The 19,297-nt window shown below is 38.8% G+C and overlaps 1 protein-coding gene across 7 annotated transcripts in view; it reads left to right on the top strand.

The window, feature by feature from the left end:
* Nucleotides 1–227: 227 nt before the first annotated feature.
* The window catches only part of LOC122815888 (ankyrin repeat domain-containing protein 26-like), a 2,190,206-nt gene continuing 2,171,136 nt past the window's right edge, over nt 228–19,297 (top strand). For 3 of the 7 annotated variants that reach the window (XM_044088730.1, XM_044088728.1, XM_044088732.1), the window contains exon 1: nt 228–710. In XM_044088730.1, the coding sequence (XP_043944665.1) occupies nt 508–710 (203 nt within the window). In that variant the 5' untranslated portion in view covers nt 228–507. The remainder of the gene's footprint in view (nt 711–19,297) is intronic. The other 4 variants (XM_044088731.1, XM_044088729.1, XM_044088727.1 and 1 more) reach the window with 2 other exon arrangements.

Below are 19,297 nucleotides of genomic sequence, written 5' to 3'. Positions count from 1 at the left end.
GAATTACTGAAAATACATTTAAAACTAACTTACATTACATTACCAACACAAACAAGTACTACAAATAACACACAAAACAACAGCCTAACTGTAAGCACGCTCTCCAATCAATCTCTGCATAAACGAGATCTCGGAAGTTACGTACCACGACAAACACCTCCTTAAACGTAGCTGGTAGGCAATACCTTGGCCAATAGAAAAAAAACAATAGGCGGAGCACGCACACTGAAGCGTTGGTTAGTTACAAGCCGCTTCTAGGTAAATAATACTGGGTACCAGTCTTACGGGGAGTATGTTTACGATGTTTGCATCTAAACAATATTTTTTCATAATTTCAACTCCCTTATGATGGCGGAGTAGGATTTTCCTATCATCTTTAAGAACACAGCAATTATGCCTGTTGGCAGCAAGTTTGTTGATTTGTGCACGTTTGTATTTTTTGCCACTTCGCTGTCTGTTACTGATGCTTCACGTCTGTAGTGTTTTTCCTTGTGCCTTATTTTCAAGATGAAGAAGTTAATTGACTTTGCTAAGAAAAAGAGGGGATCTGCTTCTGGTGTCTCCGAGACTGGAAGCCTGGCATCGGGAAGATATGCAATGAAGGATAAAGGTCTTAGCAAGCTTCATAAGGCGTCATCATCTGGGGATTTGTCTAAGGTGAAACAACTTGCTAAGAAAAGTGATATCAACCAAGTGGATAAAGAGAACAGGTATACTAAATGTGCTAACATGTGGGAATGAAGGTTGCATCTTAATTTGAAGCATATGTAATTCTGTTTAACACTGCCACCTGTGGCTTGTTCCTCACCTTCACTTGTACTCCATAGTTAGCATCAAAATCCTGTCTGCTTGTCAGTGGCTGTCTGTGCCTTGATTCCTGTCACCTTCTGTCACCTTAATCACCTTCTGTCGTTTATTGCGCATATGCTGCCATTCTTGCATGTTTATGTATTCATAATTATGCATTCTGTTTGCTCTTTGCTAGCAATTATCGCTACTACTTCTTGATAACTTATCAGTGTAATGTCATATGAATGAATGGTTGGGAATTGTGTGCATATTGCTGTTGAATAAGGAGACCGGTTGTGTTCAACCTGGTATGGTAAACTTTATGCTTTTTATGGTAGGGAGTAATAAAGTTGTGAGTCCTTGCAAATGAACACTAGATGTAGTAGATTTATGCAACAATACTGGTAATTTTAGTAGATAGAGCATATGGTGTGGTTGCTTTTACTCCATTTAGTGTGAGCGTGAGATTTTGCAATGTTCTTCACCATTATTTCTGCATTTCTTCACATTTCAGTATGAAGCCATACAAAAGTCTTCCAGCTAGTTTAAATGAAGATTTAATTAACTGGAGCCTTTCTGCCTGGGCCTCAGCTGAAAATTGGCCTTGCTTAGTCAGACTTTCCCACTAAACAAAAACAAACTTGTCTTTATTTATTTATTGTATTTTTTTTTTTGCTGAGGTAGTAGGGTGATCCTGCAAAAAAAAAAAAAAAAAACAGCCATATTGCACAGTTCTTAGATGTATGAGAGCACAGTTCTTAGATGTATGAGAATCGAAGTGCTATTTAACATATGGCTGGTTTAGCATATACAAAAATGTGGTTAGTATATGGTTGTTACATTACACTGGTAACAACATAAACAATTTAAATAATTGCTCAACTAGTGAATGCCAATTTTGTCTGCCGGATGATAGTAGGCTGTTGTAACTGGCTAACTGCCACATTTCAAAGCAGCAGAGAATGTGTGTATGTCTGTATGTGTGTCTGTATTTTTGGGGAAAGGATATGGGGAACATACCAGGCCTCACTGACTTTTCACTATAGCCACAGTAGCATGACATTCCTCATAAACATGAGCATGAAACAAAACCTAATAAAATTATGCCATTTTTAAATATTTTTCAAATGGCAGGCATTGTGCCTTGAGTAAAATAATTTTATTTCAGTTAACTGACACCATATATTATTTCCCACCTCCCAGTCTTTTGGTGAATCATTCATAACCATTTATAACGAATGTATCTTTGGGAGGTGTAAGTGTAGTGGAAAATTATACAGTAGTCGTAAACAGTGGAGTTACAATATCAGCAAATTATTAAACCAAAGAAAAAGAATATATAAAGTCTTCAAACTTTAACACGGCCATCTTAATAAAGATGACGTCAACTCTATCTAAGAACACCTTAAAGAAGTTAGAAAGAAGCATAGCTTTTTCAGGGTAGGAATACCTGTTCTATGGGACCAGAAGTGATTCCAGGAAGCTGAGTTTATAAGTCATAAATAGTATAGTATAGGTGACAGTGTAAAAGAGTTAGTAGTGACTTCAGAAAAACTTTCCATTTTCTTTACACTTTATTTCTAGTCTGTTGTCAGATTACAAAGCTTTATACATAGATTTAACAATGGATCACAGGAACTTTTAATTAGTATGTAAAATTCTGACTTGTATGATAAAGTTTAAATATTTTAAAAATCACCTTTTGGAACAAATTGAAAATCATCTTATGTTTGATGATAATGAAATGGTAATTAACGTTATATCATGATACTCTTTAAATGCAAATTATGGAGTAAATGAGAAACTGGTCTCATAAAAAACAGAGAATGGAATAAAGAAATATTTTTATATGCAAGGAAAAAAATGCATAATGCTAAACTGGAATAGCAGAGTAAGTAAGCTGATAATGCAGAAGTTAGAGTCATTAACTGCAAAATACTCAGAGCATTTTATGTCATATGATTGAAACTGTTATACAAAAAATTAAATTACACAGCTATGCAACATCTCTTAAAAATATACATAGGTTATCTTCTAGAAGTAAAATTAGTAGAAGATCTCAATAACATAGTAAAACCAACCAAGAAAAGTACATCAGATGCAGACAAAAGGCCCTCTAAAATTAAAAATGTTCAAGAGTCAAATAACAACATTAATATATCTGTAGAAGGTGATGGTATTATTGACAAATACTTGAAGAAAGGTATTACCATCAAGTTAAAAATATCACATAGCAAAATTTTTCACATTTATGTACTTAAAGGAACTTAAGGAACAATCAAGTAAGGCTGATAAGGCTCTGGTGTTAGTTTAGTACAGAAATTTACAATTACTTTAGAAGGTAATATTTTGTATCATTAGGTGAAAACATTTGAGTTAATTCATAATTCAAAGCTAGTTTATGCTTTAAGGAAATATGCCGTAATCTCTCTTACCCTTAAACAAGGAAAGGAAAATGAGTTGGCTACAAAATGAAAAGACATCATTTATTTAATTATCAACGAAGACCAAATAGGATCTAATATAAATAGACAGTAAATAGACAAACTTATGACAAACTTATGACAACATTAGGAAGGTAATTACAATATTATATCTAGCCAAAAATTGTAAGAAAAATAGCTTTAATTGACCTGGATATTGAAATAGCTTTCAGTCTAAGTGAATGGAATTTCTTATTTAAAACTCTGGCGTTCAAGTTTCTTGAAGAATTTGTTGAATTGATTAAAAACGTATATTCAAAAACTTGTTTATCTCTTAAGCATTTAAGTTTAATAGGGGAACAAGGCAAGGTTGCCAGTTGTCCCCTTTGTTATTTACCTTGTCATAGAGCCATTTGCTAATAGTGTTAGGGTAAAATGTGGAAGGCTTCAGTATTAGTAAAAAATTTCAACCTAAAATACAATTCTTTGCAGATGATGTTTTATTGTCTTTAGAAGATATTACTAACTCATTTGATGAGATAAATAGGGTGAGTGAACTATTTAAGGTTGTTTTATCGATGAAAGTTAATCATAATAAGTCAGAAATCATTTTAATAAACCAGCAAGTTAACCTTGTACTGAAAAATAAATATATGTATAATTGGGAGAAACAAGTAATTAAATATTTAGGAGTTAATACTTTAATACCTGAGAAAATTACGAACATTAACTTTAAAATATAGTGTAGAAATAAAGTCACAGATTGAACAATGGAATGTGAATTTTTTACTTTTGAGGAATGACTGATTATTAAACTTATTAAAATTATTATTCTACTGAAAATACTCTGTGTTATATTTTGCAACATTACTCCCAGAGAAAATATTAATTAAAAAGTTAGGAAAATTACTGATTTCATTTTTTGGTATCCAGTAGGACCAAGAACTGCACATAAAAACAGATACGGCTTTGGGAACATGGTGTAATAGGTTTCTCATATTTAGAGTCCTATTCATGAGCATTAATTTTTAGTATGATTGTTCTATGGTCAGATCCTTATTACACAGATCATTGGAAAAGTGTACTTGAGCAGGTAGTTCTCAATTCATATACGTTTAATAAATCTAATAAGCTTGAAATTGTGGATAATGTGTTCTTGTGGTTGTTAAAAACACATCACTGATACTAGATTCAATTTATTTTACTTTAGCATTATTTTTTTTTTAGAAATTATAATTATAGAATCCTTTTAAATAAAAAAAAATGGAATTTTTAACATTTCCTATAGCTTTCATAACTGGGTTTTTAGAAAGTCAGTGCTTTGCTAATACCAATACACTTTATGATATTGTATTGTGATAAGACTACTTAGGTAAAGGTTTACTTACGTCAAGGAATAACATTTGGAGTTAATGCAACACTTTGATTTCTCCCTGATGGAGTGAATCTCTAATCTATATGAAACATCTAGATTATATGTGCATTTTAAGTGAAGATGAGAAAAATACAGTCCCTAAAATTCAGGAATACTTAGTAATTGTTATTCAAGGTGAAATCACATCTGAGGTGGGGGTCCATTCCAAATTATAGAAGATAATTGTAAACAACAGTAGCAATTCGGATTGAGGTTATTAAATCAGTATGAGTGAAAGAGTTATTAGAGGAAACATAACATGTTGATATTAAGGTCTATCTGTTTAACATCTTTAACCCTATATTGGAGATTTTTTTAATGTGGAATTAATTATGAGCATAGAACTTTTATTACACCTTTTAAGATATCTAAATTTAGTAAATCATTGATCTCAAAATGATGGAGGTTTAATAAAATAAGGTTGATTACAGTCACATATATATAGACTGTGAGAAATGGCGATATTGTAGTTGAAGGCCTCACCAGTTTGTTTCGCAGAAGTGGGCGTGTCGCAAACTGAGTAACAACTCGGTCTGCATATTTACTTTGCTCATGCATACATGATATGAAAATATTAAATGTACACAAACGGTTAATACAGTATCACCCAGGAAAGCTGTTCTTAGTAAAAGGTCCTGCCAGTGATACTGAGGAATTGTCAGCTGTGACACCTACACCAAAAAAAAAAAAAAGAGTCAGTTTGGACATTAATTGGGACAGTGAACCATCGCATTCCGACTCTGACAAAGAGAACTATAATGCTACACTGTAAAAAGCCTGATGACATGTGTTTTGACTGTTTCGTTTCTTTGCTGATTATAGTATATATTATTAGTGCAATAAAACTTGTCAATTACAGATGTTGGTAAACAGTTTACTGTTATATTTACTGTCATATTACAATGTCAGTGCACTTTTTCTTCAGTTGTACATTCGGAGGGAATGCATAATCATGAATGACATATCAGGGGGGTGGGTTTTGGGCGAGGCTTGCTACTGCGCATCTGGTGAGGCCCTCAACTACAATATCGCCTGAGAAACCTGGTGATTTTTTTTAAGGGAATGTGTATGGATAATAGTATTCTTACAAGAGCAACAACTTGTTCCAACTGTTGTAAGTAATAATCGGTATGTAATGTTTTGGGGATGGACTTCTTGCAATTGCTAGAAAGTGGAAACCAGATGCAGTTCCCTTGTTTAAATGTTTCTTGAGTTTAATGTGGCAACATAACTTAAATAATACTGCAAAGATAAGCTGCTGGGTTAAGTTAAAATTATTAATATCAAAATATGAACATTAATGTTAAAGATATGTTTAATCTATTTTCTTCTTACGTTGTTACTCTAGCTTGCTGTTAAGCATAACTGAAATGTCATCTTCTTTTCTGTATATAATGTGTATATGTTAAAATCAGTAAAAATTGACAAGAAAAGATGGGTAACGGTACTAAGATATTCTACATCTGAAAACTGAAGGAAAGGAAGAATGTGCTGCAGCAATGTGGTATCACCATAGGTGTGCTGTCAGATATAGCAGTCTACGGTACAGATTTGGAGCAAATATTAGGTCGGAAAGGGGAAACCCATTCATTCTTCTTCCCTACAACATAATCATACCCATCTCAAGTGGGCATCTCTTTCCTCAGTTAAATCAAAAATAGCAGTTCTATGGTGCCAGAAGAGATTCCAGGAAGCTGAATATGTTAGGACAAAAATAGTGTAGTATGCACCTTGTAGACAATGTTAATAGAGCAGTAAAACTGGGTTTGTCTGCCATTTCTTGAAATGTACTATTTATTCCCAATCCGAAAGGTAGGCCCTTTCACAGACCCCTGTAATTATAGATTGATCAGCCTCACAAACGTGTTTTGCAAGGTGATGAAGAAGATCATCTTGGAACTTGTTTAGGCAAATACGGGAGACTTAATATTGAAGATATGTTGAATATATTTTCTTATTACATTCCTACTGTGGCTTGCTAATAACACTCATGTATCTTATTTTCTTCTGTATATAATGTACACTATGAGTGATTTATTAGAGTCTTCATGACATAATTAATATGGTTTTGCCAAGGGTAGAACATGCATGCTTAACCTAGAGAAAAATACATTTCCTAGAGAGTGTGACAGCCACCCTGGTTGAAGATTTGTGTTTATGGGCTCTAAATGTTAAAAAAAAAACTGTAATAACTTGGGTCCACAGTTGGTTACATGGTTTTTGCATAGAGGGTAAAAATAAGAGGAGACATATGCTCAACATTCTTTATTACAAATAGAATCCTTCAGAGCTTTGGTCTGGGGATACCCTTTTTTTCATACATCAGAACTGACTCCATTGTATGGCTGACCAGATATGCAAATGACAGCAAAATTTATAACATTCTCACCCCACTTCAAGTGTTTCTTGTCATTAAGCTTGAATATAACAGTAGAAATGACCCTGCCTTCAGTTTCAGTGTTTGACATTTCCTTACTACCCCCCCACCAAAAAAAAAGCTTTATATACTATTCATGAGGTAGAGCTAAAAGATGACAAAATAGTATAATACCTGGAGTTATTGTAGACGTTGACCTTTCATTTGATGTCCATACAGATGTTTTTGTTTACAAAGCATATGGAGTCCATGCTGTGTGGTGCAGTTGGAGAAGATACAAAGATTTCTCACCAGAAGGATCAAAATGCTTTAAAGCTTGAGTTATAATCAAAGACTATGAGGCAATGCTGTCTTCTTTGTCTCTTACTGCTTTCTTAGAGGAAATTTGTGTCTCGCATGCAGAGTACTAAAGGATCACTTTACGATTTGAAAACCCTTTGCTTTGAATGTGATTCTGGTGACCAGAAAAAGCTGTGTTTCCATAAACAAAATTGATAAATTGTACCGTAAAATGAGACTGGTTTACAGCATAAAGCCTCCTATGCATGTGGAATATGCTTACCCTGTTGAACTTAAGCCATCAATCCCATCAAACCATTCCATCAAGCTTCAAGCAGGAACTGGATGATGTCATGGGTACTTACAAGTTCCAACACAGAATTCAGGGCATCAAGTTCCTCAAAGACTCTTAGGCCTAGAGTTTTTTTTTCACTAAACGTAGACGTCAGACACTTAAGCACATTGACTGTTTGCCCTTGAGCACCTCACTTAACCAGACACTGCTCCTGAGCTGAGTCAGAAAAAGGTCCATGGAGAAGTGTGCTCTACCCTGGAAAACAAATACAAGTAACTAAGTGTGTGGAATCCCAAGCTGTGATTCATTGCTTTATTTCTAGTAGTGCTGCCCAAGTTACATCTTCTGCCAGTATGTACTATATATACACACGCGCATTTATATTAACTAGTCCATATGCTCCGTTTCTTCTTTTCTCTATTTTACACAGAACAATGGAAAAGTGCAGTCAGATGTTATGTTTCTCAGATGCTCTTGCTAGTATTATCTCTAAGCCAAAATCCTTTTAACCCTCGGGTGTTTTAGTACTTGTGCATGAATAATACTTAACCTTCACTTAATTCTGTGTGAAAGGCATTGCCATGTGTAGCACCCTCACAATACATCATTTTCAATACTCATTTTTGCTACCATTTGTTCTTTTCCTTAATCACACATTACATTCTTCCTTTCTTATATCTCTAGCCTCATTGGATTCTCCACACGTACTCGGGGTGATGTAGCAGTGGTCTCATTTAGCTAGCAGTAGAGACCTGAGTAGGCCCTTTGTATAGGTGTTGTCCATTGGAGATGAGGCATCACTGCCATTTATTGATAACTGCTTGATTTTTGAGCACCCTGCTTCTGGTCTGTCTACTATCCTTCCCTGGAATACATAACTGGTAATCTGTCTCTCTCACTGGAATGATCTGTGGTCAGTGATTCAGTGATTTGGTCTTTCATCCTTCACAGGGTGGGGTCCTGATAGTAGTGTTTTTCCTTGAAGTGTTTTTGGTGTTTTTTCTTTCTTGTGTTATATGGGTCTCTTCATACACAACACCTTTGGATTTGGTTCCATTGGTTTTCTGCTGTGGGGTGGAGGCTGGTAGACACGGGTTCTGGAGCATTATCTTGTGTGTCATGTGGATCTTTGTTGTACGCTGTTATTCTGCAACTGATTATAAATCAGTCACTCGCTTAAAATTTCTTAATATGTTTACATGTCTTTTCCAGATATCATGTTCAAAAATACTTGTATATGATTTTGAGTCCGTCTTTGAAAGCGTTTGGCTCATTTGAAAATCTGGTGTCTGTAGCCAGTATTTCTTGACTATGGTCTCCATTTCTTCTCATTATGAAATGATATTGCATTTAGGATGATTGTCGCTACACATCTCGTTACACTTAGTCTGCCTATAATGTATGAATGGTTGCTTCTTCGATGTTGCTGTGATTATCCCATAGGGTCTTATTCTTTTTGACAGTATAAAATATCTGTGATTTGAATTGTGGACATTTACCACTGATAGTTTGTTCAGACAAGCTTTGTGTTTCAAATGTTTTTCTTAGTATTGATATTATTATTATTTAAATGGTTCTTATTATTGTATATAATTAACTAATCATTATTTTTTAAATATTTTTTGAGGGTTTCTGTTACTCTGTCATAGTCCATGGTGGTGTGAACGACTTGAGAAATACCTCTCTGGACTGTATGAAGAGAGACATGACTGAGCTCTTTAGATTATATGTGTCAGACAGGTATGTTCCTAACCTTAAGCAGCATTTTACCTTCGCCTAGGATGATGCCTCACTGCAAACAAAAAATGATTGACTTCAATAATTGGCTTAGTTTCTGGTGTAATTCTAAGGGGATCCAGTATCTGTTAGCATGGGATGACATGATTGACAGACCTCAATGCTTTGCCAGAGATGGTCTTCATCTCTCACCCCTGGGATTTTGGCTTCTGGCTAAGGCTCTTGCCACTCCCATAGTTCCTTTTTTTAGGCAGTATCCCAAGGACAAAATTCCTGATGTAAAAATTCTATCTAAAACAACCTCAAGGTTAAGCTGCTAAATTCTAGGAGTCTTAACATGAAACTGCAATTACTGGAAGCAGTCCTTACCTTGGAAGACACAGACATTTGTGCAGTCACAGAAACCTGGTTCAAGGCTGTGGAGAGCACACCAGTTATACCATGTTACACCTTCTTCCACACATTCAGACCACAAACTGAATGTGTGAAAACTAAAGGAGATTGTGTATCAGTATTCATTAAAGATAAATACACCTCCAGATTGCTGAAACAGTAGAATTATCTGGAGATGCTTTAGGTGCAACTGTTTAACTGTTGGTAGGACACCTATTCAAGTAATTGCCAGCCACAGGACCCCCTCCATGAATCAGGACACACACTCTGCCTATTTGGATCTACTTGAGTCTATCAAGATACATCTGAACACCATGGTTTTGGGCAATTTTAACTACCCATCCATTGGCTGGGTAAATTACTCGTGTTCAAACTCACTTGGCAAAGGTTCCTTGACTTTGTTAACTCCAATGCTCTGGACCAGCTGGTTGACACCTTCACAAGGGGTGCCAGTATCTTAGCTCTGGTGCTACCAGTATGGGGGAGCACTGTAGCACCCTCACTGTGAGGTCTTCCCTGGTGAGTTCTAACCACAGGTCAGTCTCATTTGAAGTAACTATCACATCTGCCCCCCCCCCCCACAGCAGCAACTAAACTAAATATGTATCCAAAGCAGATAATGACCTCTTATGGGATGGTATAAATAGCTTCACTGCACCCTCCCGATGTAATTGGAAACTATGCTGAGTTCTACACCAGTGCTTTTATACAAACATCTGTATAACTGCATTGACTTGGTTGTACCTGACAGGACCAAAACAAGCTCCTGGAGGAAGAGCAAACCTTCCTGGTGAACAACTGCCATTGACGGGCTTTATAATAAGAGGAAGAAATTGCTGTCTCAGCTTAAACAAGCAAATAAGACTTCTTGTGAAGTCCTTCAGAGCAAACTACAAAAGGCCCAGATTTGTGCTGAACTGGTAGTTTAATGATACCACTTTGGCCAACAGGTTCTGTGAAAACTTCACACCTCTGTCCCCACCACACATACCCCATGACATCCCTGCCACCTGCCCCTGCCTTGTATTTCTAAAGAGCAGGTTGTAAATGCCCTCTATAAGGCCAAAAACACAGCATCTAAGAGACCTGATAACATCCCTGGCTGCATCCTACTTGAGCTCCAACAAGCATTGGCAACACCGTTGGGTACTCTTTTCAATCATAGTCTAAGCACTGGTTTCATCTCAGCTGAATGGAAAACAGTCACCGTTATTCCCTTGCACAAAGGAACTATAGACCTATTATCCTTACTAGCCTTACCTGCAAGGCCATGGAACGAATCATCATGGACATTATGAACAAAGATATAAGTAATCTCCAGACACTTGACCCTACTCAGTTTGGATTTGTCAAAGGGTGATCATGCCTGTTAAACCTGGTGGACTTCTTCGAGACAATCACCAAGGCCATGGACAAGGGGACATCTGTGCATACAGCCCACCTAGACATGGCCAAAGCTTTTGACACTGTCCCCCAACTCAGCCATCATTGACAAACTCACCCAGCTAGGTATCAACCCGTATATTGTTAGATGGGTCACTAACTGGCCTACTGATAGAACACATATAGTTAAAATAGGGGAATCCACCTCCAACAGCAGACCTGTAACTAGTGGTTTCCACAGGGATCAGTCCTGGGACCTCTGCTATTTGGAATCTATTTCTTTGAAGTGCAAGCAAAAATTAAATGTCTGTGTCTGACAAAGTTTGCTGATGACTGCACACTGGGAGTGGTCGTAGAATTTCAAAATTATGTCAACGTCCTGCAAGTGGGTCTTACACAAACAAATAATTGGTGCCAAAGTCATGGCCTTAAACTCAATGCAGAAAAACTGTATTATCATCCCTTTCAGTAAGAGCAATGTTCCTGCTAACTGCCATATTAATAGCAACACCCTAAGTGCTCACTCAGAGGTGAGAGACCTTGGCACACAGGTTGACAGCAATCTTATCTTTGATCACCATGTCACCACAGTAGTAAGAAGGACATTCTATATTGCTCATCTCATAAGTAAGGGCATTGCCTCCAGAAAAAAAAGAAGTTATAACCTGCCTGTACTCTTCCCTCATCAAGCCAGTAATTGAGTACAATGCCTCTTTTGGTATGTACTTTTCCAAGCACCAGCAGCAACTGGAGAAACCACAAAGGTTCCTCACAAGGAAACTTCAAGGTCTTCAGCATCTGTCCTATGTGGATTGTCTGAAATCACTGTCACTTTATTCTGTTTCATACAGACTACTCCGAGGCGATCTCTGACCCTGCTTTATTGGCAATGCTGCATATCCACAAGTTAAATGGTACACGGGTTACTCGCTCTAAAGACCTTAACCTGTTATGTGACATTAATAGAACCTGCTGGAGGGACAGGTTTGTCTCCCAGAGGTTACCACACATTTGGAAAAGACGCCCACCATGTCAAACAGAGCACCTTATTGGCCTTCTTCAAATGCAGTTGGGACGATTGGATGGGTAACTGTAAATTCTCCTCGGGGGTTCCACCTGTGTCCCTCTTGGACATGGGCATTAGGTGCTGATTGTGGAAATAAGGGTAGAACTTGGCTAGGCTTGTAAGGGCGCTAGGGCCATTAGCGTACTAACTTCCTATGATCATCATCAGTCCCTTTTCCAATTTTTACATGTTTTGCTATAGAATTGAATATTATCATTTTAAATGTTTCTGTTGAGTATTGATATTATCATTTGTGTTGGACACTGTCCACTTTGAGTATGCATCTTCTGTGATTAGGAACACTTGAGTTCTTGAAAAGGCATGCAGTCTTCATATAAGTGCGCTGTCATGATGTAGATAACTATTCCCAAGGACAGAGAAGTACAGGTTTGTTGTTAGTGGCATGTTCTGGAGTTTTTGCTCAAGTCTTCAGTTTTTGTTATACCAGTCCAGTGGAAAGAAATAATTTTTACTGTTCTTAAGGTGCTATGATTTTGTGTGTGTTTGTTAATCTATGCTTATGTGTATATTGTGATATTTCAAAGAGACTTTAAAACAAAACTAGATGAGTATGTGTTGTTATCTGGTTTATATTCGTTTTGCACCAAGTAAAGAGTTCGATCAGAATGGTGCTGCATTTAATTATATACAAATGTACTTTAACCTTCTGACCAAATTTGGTACATTTCTAGTTTCACCTATTCATTCGCAACCGAAGTCTGAAGTGGCATCTTAATATTAAAGATTATATTCTCCTCGGCAGTTTATTGGCTCCACAGACGAGGTGCAACAAAGAAGGAGATTTAAAATTGAAAATGATTATAAACCAGAAAGCTGCACATGCTTATCTAGTTTAGTTTTTATTCTTTTAGGCTCACACATCCATATTTTGAAGGGAGAGAGAGTTTTGCAGTTGATGACCACATTCTTGGCTAGGTGAAACCACTGAATTTGTTCATGTCAAGGAGAATTAACTCAACAGTTTATACTTTTAAAGCGTAAAAAAGTTTGCACTTCAGGTTATATTAGCACAACTATGTCTTTCATTTTTTTTTTGGTTAAAGAGAAAGTGCTTTATTTATCCAACACAAATACATTTTAACTTTAGTCTTTTTATTAAGCCTTTAGCATTTCAGAAACTTTGTAACATGCATATTGGATAAATACTTGATAGTATTCAGAGCACAGTCTTATCTGTTTTTCTCACACTTTCTCAACCAACCTTACATGGACATTTTGTCTGTACATGCCCACAGAACTGATCTTACATTTGTCTCACTATCTCGCACCTCATCCACACTGGTATGTACATCAACTGTACCTGTTCCCCTTGAGTCCAGCCCTTCCTCTTTCTCTCAGTACCTGAGAAGTAAAACTGCCTCAGTAGTTTCACTATTCTGATCCATTTACCTCCTTACATAATCTTATATTTCCAGTCACCATTTTGCTTTCTGCATATCCTGCCAGCACATATTCATACTATTTGCCCCTTCCTTTTCCAGCAGTTTGAATCTTGTGTAAGTTAATTCTGTCTAAGGCAAACTTCCCATGCAGTTTTGAAAGTTGCTTTCTGTGCAGATCCCATATTAGCCCTACTTTATTATTTGATCACTTGCATTCAACACCTCTTTGTCCTTTGATTAGCCAGACCTAAGCTTTTCCATACCATCTTAAATATCCTTTTTCCTCATCTTCCAGTATACTAGTATAATTCTCCCTATCTTTGTCTTCCACTACCCTTTTACTTTGTCTCTCATTTTTCTTATATAAACACCTTTATTAAATCACAAAAACAAGTGACTCGGGTACCTATATAGTAATGTAAAAGAAAACAAATCAACATAAATGATGACCTCACTCGCTCTCTCTATTAAAAAAAAAAAGCCTCAAACAGCACCTGGCACACTATATCCATGTACCAACCCTGACTAACTCCCCAACTTCTCGGTTAAGGATATACCTCCCCTCTGTCTATGAGAAGTATGTGCTACATATGACTCTCTACCCCTCTATGCTTTCAATCTTTGTACCCCTCCCCACTCCTCTCCCTTACTCGTTTACATCTTACCATATTTCTTTTGTTTATATCCTACCATACATTTGACACTATGTCAGGGTAGTCTGGGGGTTATTCTTCTCTAGTTCACTCTTTCTAGGATATTCCTTCTCGCCTAGGCTGTTGGTCAGGCTTTTTCTCATGTACATCCTTGTGTCTGAATACTTAATTTGTATTCTTTCCTTTTTTTTTCTGCTTTATCATAAAAAAAGTCCTGTATTTAACTTTGACATTCTGCAATGCCCTTTTACTATGACAGTCTGTTAACTCTTCTCAGTCTTGTTATTTGTGTGTTACCTATTACAAGTTATACTTTACCATGTTTATTATCTGTATGATTGGAGTTTCTCTCCCCATTATTTGTGTGTTATCTATTATATATTGTATACCAAGTTGTACTTTACTCTGTTTACTATCTGAATGAATGCCGCGATTGTACGGCGGTAGCGTTGTTACCTCATAGCAAGAGGTTCTCCCGTTCGATTCTCGGCTAGGCTTGGGAGTGCCTTCTGTGTGGAGTCTGCATGTCCTCCCCACGGTTGGGTAGCGTTCGAAAGACATGCGTGCGTAAATGGGCGTGCCTTAGTTGAAGGTTGGGCGTTGAGTGGCACCTCAGCGTTTCGTAAAAATCTACAGCCAATCAGTGGACCGGAGTTCCGCTGTGGCGACCCCTTACCGGGAAAAGCCGAAAGACAAACAACAACTATCTGAATGATTGGAGCTTTTCCCGGGCCTCTGCTGAAAATGGGCATGTATCCATTCGGATCATCCCAGTCAACAAATGTAAAAATAATAATTTTCAAGCAACAGTCGAAAGTAAGCAATGCACAGTCTCTGATCATAAAATAGTGCATTATTTTGTAGGTATTCCACAGTGACAGTTGGGATTGATAACCTTCTGTCAGTGCCCTTGCACTGAAAAATTCCTCTTGCCAAACTGGCAGCTTTTCAGCATGTTTACAGTAGTAGTTTTCTGTAAGTCACAGTTTGGACTTCTGTCTTACTTCAGGCCCAGATCTTTAGCACTTTTCGTGCCTATTCTGACTTCAGCTTTCAAGCAAGACACCTTGCTGACTGCCTTCATCTTCCACATGGAGCTCCCTGGAAACTACTCTTCAGAACCCTGTCTAGCACCAGAAGAAATGAATCTGATTCCCTCCAGGAGGTGGTAATTAACATATCTTGCAAGAGGCACCTGCTTCCTGTTATTTGCCACCTAGAGCCCACATTTGGTTTGCCTGCCTCCTCTGTATTCCTCTTCATATCATGGCCTTTAATAGTACCAGTGGAACCCCGTACTATGATGAGTAATATGATTTGCATGCTTATCAATCAACATGCTGCTAACTGTGTGGATTATGAATCCAGCACCTGATGTGGAAAGCAAATCCACAGCTTTGCCTTTCCATGCATCGAAGAAGATGGTCCAACACATTGATCCATTGACACTTCATCTTGTGCATAATGGCTAGTACTCTAAAATATAACATTTCAAGTATTAACTACTTTGAAGCCACATAACAAGCAGAGCCAGCTTTAGGCACCAGCAAACCCTGCGGTCACTGGGAGCCCCCTGTTTCTGTGGGACCCCATCCACAGCATGTTATCTTATTCTGATATTTTGTAACCTGTCTGTCAAACCAACAAAGGCTAGTACAACAATCTTGTATACTTAATAAACCAGGTGAGTAATAATTCTTATTTATATCTCCTTTAAAATTGAAAAGATATTCTGATTATAGTAATAGTGTTTTATCAAGTAACAGTCGTCACAATTCCATTAAATATTTTACCACTGACAAAGTTCCCCTAGCTTAGTTATACCCTGCTGTTAAACATTTTCTCCACAAAACTTAACTACATAGCCAGCTTTAGGTCCCTGCAATACCCGTAACTGCAGAGAGCCCCGCTTAATCATCCTTGACTGTGTGGGGGCCCAATAAAAGCTGCTGCTGGTTGAGGAAACTTGAGGAAGAAAAAATGTATTAATTTCCTGATTATGCTGTCTAACCTGAACATGACCCTGTTAGGATAAAGCTGATAATGAACATGAGCAATCAGCAGCCTAGAGTGACTTATCTCAGCGCAAACTTTGGATTTTAAGAAGAGCTGATGCTTCCGATCATCAGAGATGGTTCTCTCTTTCAGCAGGTTTTATAAATGCTAGCAGAACACCAGATATCGTAACTCTTAACTTCTTTGCTCGAACTCAGTGCAGTGCCAAAAAATAATAGCAGAATAAAGGCTCAAAATCAGGAATTCATTTTAATTATTACTCTAATTCACCTAAAAAGGTAACAGAATAACACCTTTTGCATCAACGTATATTTTTGGACAATAAGTATAATTGCCAACGTCTAGATTTGACTGTTTAAAATCCCGAGTGATTTACCAGCAAATGAAACTTTTTTTTTACAAAGAACAAAGCAGAAGTATGAGAAAATCAGGGAAGGTCTGTGAAATCAGGGACAGTGACAGGTGTGCATTACTCCTCGGAGGTAAAGGTGTGCATTACTCCTCGGAGGTAAAGGTGTGCATTACTCCTCCGAGGTAAAGGTGTGCATTACTCCTCCGAGGTAAAGGTGTGCATTACTCCTCCGAGGTAAAGGTGTGCATTACTCCTCCGAGGTAAAGGTGTGCATTACTCCTCCGAGGTAAAGGTGTGCATTACTCCTCCGAGGTAAAGGTGTGCATTACTCCTCCGAGGTAAAGGTGTGCATTACTCCTCCGAGGTAAAGGTGTGCATTACTCCTCCGAGGTAAAGGTGTGTATTACTCCTCCGAGGTTAAGGTGTGCATTATTCCTCAGAGGTAAAGGTGTGCATTACTCCTTAGAGGTAAATAAAAGTGATTGATCCCTGCTACATTTTAACGACTGCTAAACAACAGTCACTGATTCGGTGTAGCAGTACCATTTGTTTACTGAAGTACTGCTATGGCTTTGTGTGTGTGTGTGTGTGTGTGTGTGTGTGTGTGTGTGTGTGTGTGTGTGTGTGTGTGTGTAAAAGTATCACAGATTTTTACCTGTGCACACACCCAGTAATGTCAGGACACACACATTATTTTTCTGGGTATCAGTAAAAAATGAACCTAACAAGTAGTAATATTTCAAAAGTAAGGCACAAACTATATCACAGAGCATTCAGACACATAGATCTTCTTGGTGTCTGGTGGACGCCACTTCTCAGACTGCATAAATGGATACAGGGGGGCTGTCTTAGCCATCCTTGACTATGTGGAGGCCCCAACAAAAGCTGTTGCTGGTTGGGGAAAAATGATGAGAAAAAAATGACTCCGTCTTCTGATTACACTTTTTAACCTGAACAGTGCTGTGATATGACCCTTTTAAGATAAACCTGATAATATCCTGCAATGTTAAGTTGTCAATCTCGCCTTCATTCTTGCTGGATGGGTTCGGAGCTGAACCTCGGCTCCAACTCGGCCTATTACTAAAGCTCGAGAGCTATTTTTACTGGCTCGAGGCTATCCTATGTCCCATAATGCTAGGCGTGATATACCCAGATCTCGTTTGCCGCTTCAGCTACGAGGTTGCGTCTTTTTGCCGACTCAGGTTGTATTAATATTTTTCTTGGTTTTTAGTCAGCTTTTTGGGGTTAAAATATTAGCGATAGTGTTTTTAAGTTACTACCCTTAGATACCTGTTTAGGATTCCCTCTTAGGTAGTTTTTGATACTGTTTTTTTCCCCTCACCTAATAGTTAGGCCCTTGGCCAATCCCCTTCCATTCTTATTTGTGTGTGTTTGTGCCTTGTTAGATTGTATTAAAAAGTGTGGGGTTTTGTTATATTTTTTCCTAGTCTGTTACAACTTTTTTGTGTGTGTGTGTGTGTTTGACTGATTGTGACTAGACAGTCATCCCTTTTTCAGGATGTCTAAAGACACTAAGGTCTCGGGCTTCAAGAAGTGTGACTCGTGCTGTCAGAAGATGTCTCTGACAGACGGTCACACTTCTTGTGTATATTGCTTGGGCCCTCAGCACCTGCAGGACCCTTGTTCTGTCTGCCATGCGTTCAGTCCAAGAGTCGTACAGGAACGCAAGAATAAACTTATTTTGAGAGGCTTGTTAAAGCCTGAAGGTTCCCCGGCTAAGCCTTCGTCGGGTAAACCTTCTAAGCCCGCCAAACCATCGGCTCCAGGTTCGGAGCCGTCGCCGAGCGGTGCTACTACTACCACTGCATCGGTTCCGGCCAGAACCGATGATTCTAGGCCTCAGTCGGCTCCGACTCTGCTGTCGGAGCCGTCTTCGAGCAAGAAGCATTCCAGGTCTCCTTCCCTGGAATCGGTCCACTCGGCTCCGAAGTCTCCCTGGTTATCGGAGCGGAGTCACAGGTCCCATTCCTCTCGGTCTTCCAGGCTGTCGGACCATGACCTCGAGAGGGTGGTTAGCAGACTACTTAAGTCGCAGGCACTGGCCCAAATGTTGCATAGCCCTCCTCATCAGGCAGTGGCTTTAACTTCTCCCTCTTCGATTCTTCCTCCGACTCTTCCTGTGAGTTCGGAGCCGGAGATCGTAGGGGTCGGGACCGTCTGAACGTCGGAGCCGATACCACCCCTTACGGCTCCCTCGTCGGCTCTGATCTCTTCCTTGGTTCCATCCTTGGAGGGATCCGGGCGCCGGGACTCTCTCGTCGGCTCCGAGGGGGTGAGTGGCATTGGACCCTTGTCCGACCCCGTTCTCCCTCTCGGAGCTTCGGCGCAGGTGAGTTCGGCCCCGACATCGGCCTCGGAGCCATCCCTCTCGGTGCCGGGAGGAGTCCTTGTCTCTTCGGAGTGAGGACCCCCTTCCCTGCCTGATAGGGGCACCTTTGAGGTCATGAGGAGTGTGCTGGCCCCTGTGCCTGCTCCACGGTCGGCTCCTTCGGCTCCTCCCTCTATGGTGCCTGCTTCAGTCTCTACCCACTCTCTCGATCCCGAGCATGGAGAACTGACGGTACAGGTAGCCCCATTGGGCATATCCTCCTCTTCTGAGTCCTCCCCTGATCCTTCAGGGGAGCCCCCTCGAAAGAGAAAATGCAAGAGGAAGCATATAGACTCCCCTGAGTCAGTCACATCGGACACTGACTTGG

The sequence above is a fragment of the Protopterus annectens genome, chromosome 11.part0, assembly GCF_019279795.1.
Source record: "Protopterus annectens isolate FY-2018-M chromosome 11.part0, PAN1.0, whole genome shotgun sequence".
In the NCBI taxonomy this organism is placed as follows: Eukaryota; Metazoa; Chordata; order Ceratodontiformes; family Protopteridae; genus Protopterus; species Protopterus annectens.
The sequence above is the reverse complement of the archived record's forward strand: the minus strand, read 5'-3'. Positions and strand labels throughout refer to the sequence as shown.